The sequence below is a fragment of the Somniosus microcephalus genome, unplaced genomic scaffold, assembly GCF_052327205.1.
Source record: "Somniosus microcephalus isolate GS21.2 unplaced genomic scaffold, FLI_Smic_1.0 unresolved_chr2, whole genome shotgun sequence".
Taxonomy (NCBI): domain Eukaryota; kingdom Metazoa; phylum Chordata; class Chondrichthyes; order Squaliformes; family Somniosidae; genus Somniosus; species Somniosus microcephalus.
Window position 1 is genome coordinate 33,117,814 of NW_028225180.1, and position 8,937 is coordinate 33,126,750.

General features: G+C 39.8%; 1 protein-coding gene across 1 annotated transcript in view; it reads right to left on the reverse strand.

The window, feature by feature from the left end:
• LOC147092433 (uncharacterized) overlaps window positions 1-8,190 on the reverse strand; it is a 43,103-nt gene extending 34,913 nt beyond the window's left edge. Inside the window, exons 1-4 of the mRNA XM_085975594.1 lie at window positions 8,088-8,190; window positions 6,316-6,468; window positions 3,796-3,956; window positions 618-816 (exon numbers count right to left, since the gene is read on the reverse strand). Of these exons, the coding sequence (XP_085831720.1) occupies window positions 618-816; window positions 3,796-3,956; window positions 6,316-6,468; window positions 8,088-8,190 (616 nt within the window). The remainder of the gene's footprint in view (window positions 1-617; window positions 817-3,795; window positions 3,957-6,315; window positions 6,469-8,087) is intronic.
• Window positions 8,191-8,937: the final 747 nt, after the last annotated feature.

An 8,937-nucleotide genomic window follows, 5' to 3' on the forward strand; every position in this document is an offset into this window, starting at 1 on the left:
CACAATTTATAGTACCCCCGCTTTATCCATTTTAATCCCATCCAGTATCTACCAGCAGGGCAGGTACATAAGTTAGTCATGACCTTTACAGCATCTTCTTCCTTGTTAAAGTCAGATGCAAAGTACTAATTCATTACTTCAGCCATGCCCTCTGCCTCCATGTGTACATCTCTTTTTGGTCCCTAGTCGGCCCCACCCCTTCTCTTACTACCTGTTTATTATGTATATGCCTTTAGAAGACTTTTGGATTCCCTTTGATGTTAGCTGCCAGTCTATTCTAATCCTCTCTCTTTGCCCCTCTTATTTCCTTTTTCACGTCCGCTCTTAAATTTCTCTTTTCAGATGCGACACCGCCCGTTTTCGGTGAAGCTATACTACAGGCGGTATTGCATTGGTCACCTATTGTGCACTGCATCAGAATACCCTTGAATAGAATTGAATACAGGGCGCATTTTATGGCGGTCGGCAATTGCGAATCCGCCTGTTTTGTTTACCCACCCATGGAGAATTTCATCCTCAAAGCCAAATTTAAAATTAGGACCTCGCCATAAATAAAGAACTTTATTACTCTAACAGTAAACGCGATCGTTTGCAAGTTATAATTGGACACCACATACCTTCCAGATTATTTTCTAAGCATGTATCTCTGTTCTGTATCTTTGAAAGTATCGCTTTCAACTGGGGGTTGGTGTTCTGCAGTTGAAGAATTATGTTCCAGATTGTTCTTTCTCCCCGAACTCCCTTTTCCAGCACGGTAGCGAAAATATGTCTGGAAGCGTTGTTGCTTCTCTGCTTTTCAACAAGAGATCTTATTTTCTAAAAAAAAATTGCAATCATATTGAGCCAAGTAACACAATAATCAGATAATAAGCGTCTTTTATATTTCTCCCTCTCATTATGAGATGAATGAATAGAAAATCTCACAATCGGGTGACCAGAAGCTTAGTTAAGAGTTATGATTTAAGGTTCTTCTTAAAGGAGATGATCAGCTAAGGAATTTCGGAGCTTAGGGCCGAGGTATCTGAAGGCACCGCTATCAAGGGTGAGGCAAAGAAAATCGGAACGGAGCATATGTCCAGAATTGGATGGGCACAGAGACCAAAATCAAGCATTATTGATTGTCAGTTACAGTACTTTTTCTTAAGCTCACAAAGTGGTTTCACAAACTCAAATTGCAGAAATTGAAAAATATAAAAATGTGTGTGATTTTTTTGCTGGCCAGTAGCAAGAAAGGGGCTGATAGACAATCGGTGGCCCACTTTATGCCGCATCAGATTATCAGTCAATTTACTTCAGTGAGCCTTTCATTCAATCCAAGTATCACCTTCATTCATCGAAACAGTAGCAAAAGCTTATCAGTCGGTTCTCCATGCTCTTTATGAAACTTGTAGTTTATATCTCTAAACAGCTCTGTATTTGATAAACTGTTTTTGAGGAGATTATGCAACATGATAATTGGCTCTAATTTTGACAGCTGCCACTCATTCGTTTCATACATTTTGAATGATTTTGCTTCTATTTTATATTCTCTATTTTTCCTTCATTTGTTTTACTTTATCAGCCCTAATACCCTATATGTATTTTAAAATCTCATGTTTCGGTCATTTTCTATGCTCGTCCAAGTTTCTAGTTTGTACAGCACCTCTTTTATTCTGGTCTCATTTCTATATCTTCTATGGCACTCTTTTCCTATTTGGCAGATTCTTATTGCTTCTCAGCTGCATTTTGTGCTCGTTAACGTGCCAATATATTTGGGCTGTATTTTACTTGCGTTAAAATTTGTTTTACTCCTGTAAAATGAATATTACTTTCATTGTCCCGTTATCTTTTACGATTCATATGAATCCTAATGATATCATACTTTCCTGGATGTTAGATTACCACTAGATCATCTACTATTCCCTCCCCGTTTCTAGAAATGGATCCAATACTCATTCCTGTCTTGTTTTCCGAAAACCACACAAATCTAAACAACGTATCGGACTGGCAACGAATGACATGCCGTTTCTCCAACACTTATGTTACTTTTAACCTTTGGATATTTAAAGTCGCCAATAATCATGTTACTGTTATTGCTGCAGTTTCTCATTTTTTCTTTATTAATCTTCTTCTACCCTTTTCCCACTATTCAATGCATTAAAATACTCCTTTATTATTCTGAAACGCCAATCATATGGATTAATTTGGTGGAGCATTGTTTATATCAGTCATGAGTTCCCGTGCTGCAAATTTGTCTTTTAATAATACATTCTTTCCCCTAATCCTGTCCTTTCCTAAGCCAGATAAGCTGTTAATATATGTACATCATAATTTATAGCATATCCCAACACAATCTGTGCCTTCAAATAACCAGCTATATTCACATTGCATTGTGTATGCATGGGTTTGGTAATTGTCGTAGATATTCGGAAAAGCGAGCAGGTGGATATTAAAGATGAGTTCAGAGATTGTTTTTATCGAATGGGTCATTATGGCAGTCTTGACGTCAGAGGATGATGACTGAGGAGAGGCCAGTATACTCAGCAGTGAGCCAAAGAATGGGCTTCACATGAGCTGGCCTGGAATCAAGGCAATCGGTTGCATATCCCATAGACTGCATGAATGTTGCGAGTCCTTGGTGATACGTGAGATAATGCAGATTCTGTGAGGTTAGAAATTCAGAAAGTGTTTATTTCGATGTAAAATTGTTGCAGGGAAGGTGTTATAAAGGCAGAGAGAGGCAGTCATGCTGTGAAGTGCAAAGGAGCAGTGGAATCGAAGCAACGATTTAGATAATTTCTCTAAAAATTTCTAGAGATCCGAGCCACAGGCATTGGCTAAAACCAATCAGATGTTTCACTTGAGAAACAGGGTTCCTTTGATAGAGAATGGACGGAAACTCACGACCTTTCATTCCGGCAGATTAGCTTATAAATGTCAGTTAATTTCGTCATGTGATATTTGAAGTATGTCGCTATTACACGTTTCATCTGTCTCCAGGTATTCCAGCGGGGCTATTCTGAGGACCTATGATGGTAATGCTGCTAGTGGTGTCTCATAAAATATTAATTTCGATTAGTCTGCGTTGGACCGTGCAATCCTGTAATTTGGGTAAATGATTAATTGAAAGGACGCTCTCTATGTCCGCTTTCAGAAACTGCAGCAAATCCATCCCCTGCAGAAATGCGGTCACTAGAATTTCCTTAAAAGCCGCACATTTCACAGTGAATTCACAGAGCTGGTTTGAGGCCTGTCCTCCAGGATTTTGTTGATGGCCGATTCGCCGGGTAAATATCAGGGAGAGATGACGTGACTCTCTCTTGGTGGAGATGGTCATTGCCTGGAACTTGAGTTCCGCATATATTACCTGTCAATCATCTGGCCAAACCTGGATGTTGTCCAGGTCTAGCTTCATATCGGGATGGACTGCTTCATTTTTGGAGGAAATGCGAATGGAGCTTTACACTGTGCAATCATGAGTGACTTGCCTCAATTCTGACCTCGTGAGGGATGGCCATTGAAGAAGCACTTAACGAGAGTTGGGCCACGGATGCTGCCATGGCACAAACATAGTCAAACCATGAGACTCTGTTCTCTCATTATTTAATGCATTAATTGAAGATTAAGGAACAAATTATCTTAACAGAGATATATCTCAGAGGAGCAGTTGTGATGTTGCTTACATTGGCATCGGACTCAATTGCAGAGGCACCATTGAGAACTGCTTATATCGATCCCTTGCACGGCATTCAGTGAAACTAACTTTGATTCATGACTCATTTAACGCTATGAGATTCCGCCATATTTGTTGCATACCTCATGATCTGTTTCAGTAAACACTTTTACATTAAATAGCCTCTGACTAACATCCTCCACGTATTCTTTAATTGAATGTTCTAGAATCTGACGGTTGCACTGGATAATTCTCCGCAGCTCGATATCCGTGTAGCTCTGCATCATCAGTAACGTGTTAGCATCTGAATTTAACGTCAAAGCATAAATGAGAACAGATTAAAATACTGCGCCCGCCATAAAACAATTAATACTCTGGACCAACTGATATAGCAACAGCGTTTATTACAACCTTTCACGCAATGATTACACCAGTGGTGACTCACAGAAGAGGAATTAAAATTAATGCTGTCCCTTTTTCGTATAGTTAGGTGGAACGACACAGTCCTTGCCAAATTAGGAGGCTGGTTCAAGTAATTAAGAAGGAGAAGGAGGGGTGTCCGTAGGAACGGAGTCAGTGGGATTGACATCTTTGCCTGGAGTGCGGAGCGGAAGAACCGATACAGCAGAGACCACAGCCAGGTAGAGGTGTGCATCAGATGGGATGTTAAGTAAACTGTAGGAATAAGGTAGGTGGGGCCGTATATTAAGTTGAAGATTAGTAGGACCATGTCACACATGATCAATTTGGGATAAGAAGTGAATGTAAATCAGTGACCAAGTGGTTTACGGGAATCAGGGTGAATTTGAATTGAAGTAATAGAGCTGTGGACATGCTGGAGTTTATGATGGGCTAGGCCCAAAGGTCGTTTGAGGAATCGAGTCGAAATCTCACAAAAGCATGGACAAAGAACCAGCAAATATTCAAATGGACGTGAATATCCAGAAAAATCACCTATAGTTGTTGCTGACGGTGATCTAAGACTCCAGGCTTGATTTAAATCCTTGGAATCAGCAGATGCTGGTGAGCAATTTTACATAGTCGTGACTTTCCCATGTTTGCCTGAACAGCTAATAAATAATATACAGAGATAATAGTATGAAACACTAAATGCAACTTCATTTGTGCTTCCATTTTCCTTCTTTATTTAAAGGAAGACTAAATTGTGAAACAGGAACTGAGAAATGGAAATAATGTGAAGCCCACAGGCAGTCACGCTAAGCTTTACGGATATCAATACATCGAGTACAGGAAACAAAACTTTGGGAAAATAGTTTACATTATCATTAGAATATAATCACACCAAGACAAATACTTTAGCTTAGACATAACGGTAGCTAGCATATTTCTGCAAGTTAATCTGTTCTCAACCTTCTCTGCTCCTAGTAGAACACCACCAGCTTCTCCAGTCAATCCACTAAAACAAAGTCCCTCATCCCTGGGACAATTCTTGTAAATCTTTTCTGCTCTCTCTCTAAGGCCTTCACGTTCTTCCTAATGTGCGGTCCCAGAATTGGACACAGAAATCCAGTTGAGGTCGATGCAGTGTTTAATAAAATATCATTATAACTTATTTGCTTTTGTACTGTATTCCTGTATTTATGAAGCACAGATACAAATAATTTAGATTAGGCATGACCGTAGCTAATAAAGTTCCACAATTAAATTTACCCGAACATCCTGGCCGAAGAAAGTGATTGTAAGGGTTCAGGAAGACTTACATTGAAATTTGGGTCCCAATGCGTGAGTATGCACGGGGTACTCACGCGTTGGCCCAACGAAAGTGCCGGTTTCATGCATGCACTGCGCATGCGCGGAAAACCGGCACTTCCGTTCCCCTGAAAGAAGGGGTTCGAGGTGTAACACGTGCACTGGAAAGGCAGCGCGTGCGCAACGAATTTACAATTTTTTTGCAAGTTTCTCCGGGAGGGTAAGTCTCCAACAGTTACACTTTTAAAAAGCAGGCGCAAGGCCTACTTTTAACAATGTACGTGGTGAATTAATTAAATTTAAAACATTTTTTCCACAGGATTATTATTTCTAAATACTTTAAAGAAAGGTAAGTTTATTTTTAGCCCCGTTAGAAGATGTAATTAAGTTTTTTCAAAAATTTCAAATTTGTTGAAAATAGTTATTTCATGTAATTTATAGCTATTTTGAAAATTTGATTTTTTAAAAAATTATTTGAAGTTTTAGTGATGTTTTGGTGCTTATAGTATTTATTCCTGTCAAACTTATGAATGAAGCATTCCCTGCTCCCATTGGCTCTCCATGGCCCAATTGATCCCAGGGACGCATCAAATTAACTGCACCCCTGGGATACGCAAGCACTGCGCACCAGCAGTTGGAGGATGCCCATGATCGGAATTCCACACGGGCCCACAGCTCAACGGCCAGCAAGCTAGGTAAGTGCAGGTCGGAGGCTTGCACCCGTGGGAAGCCCCCGAGCCAAATTTCTGGGCCATAATCTGCAGTCAAATAAGTGGGTTTTATGCAGAGGCTTAAAGGATTAACCACGGTGTAGAGGCGGAGGCGTTTAGGGAGTGAATAACAAAGTGTGAGACATGTACCTCTTTCTCCATCGGGAATTTAACTCTATGCTTCACTATTTGGTTTTCCTGCATCATTAATGCATGGAGAGGAGCCCGTATTGTTTTCCTTACCCAGCGGTGCGTCATCATTTCTGCGATGATATATCTGCGTTTTCAAAGAACAGGTCCCACCGAATCCTAATTCTCCCAGTAGCATTCCAGCAATGACTATACATGCGAAGGGAATTCTGCATCGTTCGTTCATTATTGAAGTATCTACAATCACTGTAAATTATAGAACAAATTTTGAGTTGTTGTTATTTAAGTATTCAGTTACAGTCCAGAAAATCTAAACCAATTTAAAAGCTGCAGACGCATTAACTTCCATTTATTTTTTGCGTACCACATTGTTCAGTTTACTTTTTAATATCCTCTGCTGTCTTCACTGATATTCTTTGCCAGGTAATCGCAATCTTGTGCATTTTTACACTTTGCCTAAATAACGGGTTTATAAGGTGTCGCCTAGAGGTTTATCAGGGAAAAACGCGAACTGTGGTTGAGCTGACTATGCATTTATTAGTTCAAATGTTAGCATTATTCTCACACAACAATAAACAATCTGTAATATATTCGAGCCAATATTATTCGGATAGCGCCATTTAGTTCTGCTTTTGGTTTCTGACTCGTTTGGATTTTCCTGTTATAATTGAAACCGAAACAATTCACTGCTGCAGCTGTTTGATTCTGCTACAAATTTGGTCTGCTTAGAGACAGAAGCTACATTTCCCCAAGTTATATTCCTACAACAGTAGGATGTACTTTTAGAGATAAGCGCTTGCTCGTGATTCCCAACTAAAGATGCACTAATTCTAATTAATTTATTTTTAGAACTGTTTCTTCACGTACAATTAGCAATCATTCGTGGTTTAATTGTACATTGTTATTTTGTGACTAAATAAACTATTATTTTAAATCCGCGTCTTTACCAGCATTTTAACGAACTGTTCAGATGGCTAAACCATGTTTATTCGATATCCCTACTACTTATGAATCAATAACCTTGTTTCACATGCTATCAAAGCAAACAACGCCGATCCTGTCAACAGAGTAATCAAGTATAACATAAACTAACGGGATTAGAGTTATTGAGTGGCAGGGGAATATGTTGACTCCTAATGGTTGGAAGCTGAAGAAGAACTTTAAAGTACGTTGTAGATAAATATGCTAAAATGAAAAATTAATGTTGCAGATATGAATCAGATTTAAATTACTTTGCCATGCCTGGTAATTATTGAAATGTCTCATTGTTAGTTATAGCCTGAAACAGAATTAAAAAGAGTAACATCCTTTGCAATTGGAGACCACATTAGGCCTCTACCACTGGCATGGTTATTCAGTCACTCCATTTCTGCTCCAGCACATTTTTCATGACGCAGCTGTTCTGCAATAAACCACCCTACGCATTATTGCGTTTGTCTTTTCAGCCCAAATACCAGCGGATCATTGCCATCTTCATTCATAATTCACTTAACTTCCTTACTCTGCCACCTGCAGATTTCTGCCCACTTCATCTTATTTTCTTTTTGAAATTCCATGCTTCACTTCCTCCTTCTAAGTCACGTTGTTTTTGCATTCCCTCCTATCTCCCCATCGGCAGCGATGCTTCCTCTTGACATTCCTCACTTAACCGGAATCCTGCTGTGATTTAACCGAACGTAATTTTTCAACTAATATAAGTAATCTCTTGCCTTTATTGACAGGAATGTTGCAGGGGTCGTCTACAGCGGTGGCCAAAACAGTATCCACCACTGGACACATTTCTATGCATTTAATTTCCCTTAGTGCGAAGATCAAGCAAGTGGCTAAATATGAAAGATAAACCATTTAACATCTAAATGAATTACCAAAAGGGTTAGCAAGCTGGATTGTGAACATATCCAGCCTAAACCTGTCTGCAGCATGAGCCGATATCCACTCGAAACTTCTTCCCAGGTTTCCGCTAGTCATTTGCTCCAACAGGAATTGGATTTGACGATGTACCCTCTTGAGTGTGGCCTACTAATAGGGAGTGAACAATGCCAGCACACACTTGGGGTAATTTTTGCTTGTCCCGATAACGCTTAATGGGCGACAGTGGCTCGGAGATAAATCTTTCGATATTGCATATTATCCATTTTAAACTAGCGCCAAAAGATAGAGGAACAGATATGTAGGCAAATCTCAGAAAAGTGTGAAAATAATAGGGTAATAATAGTGGGGGATTTCAACTTCCCCAATATAAATTAGGATAGTCAGAGTGTGAAAGGCTTAGAGGGTGCAGAATTCTTAAAGTGCATCCAGGAGAGCTTTTTGAGCCAACATGTAGAAAGTCCTACAAGAGAGGGGGCGGTACTGGACCTAATTCTAGGGAATGTAGCCGGGCAGGTGGTGGAAGCGTCTGTAGGAGAGCATTTTGGCGATAGTGACCATAATTCGGAGAGATTTAAGGTGCTCATGGAAAAAGACAAAGATGGCCTGGAAATAAGGGTTCTAAATTGGGGGAAGGCCTATTTTAATAAGATAAGGCAGGATCTGGCCAAAGTGGACTGGGAGCAGCTACTTATAGGAAAATCCACATGAAAACAGTGGGAGGCTTTCAGAAGGGAAATAGAGAGAGTACAACACCAACATGTTCCTATAAAGGTCAAGGGTGGGACCAACAAGCAAAGGGAACCTTGGATGACAAGGGATATACAAAAATGCATTAGGAAAAAA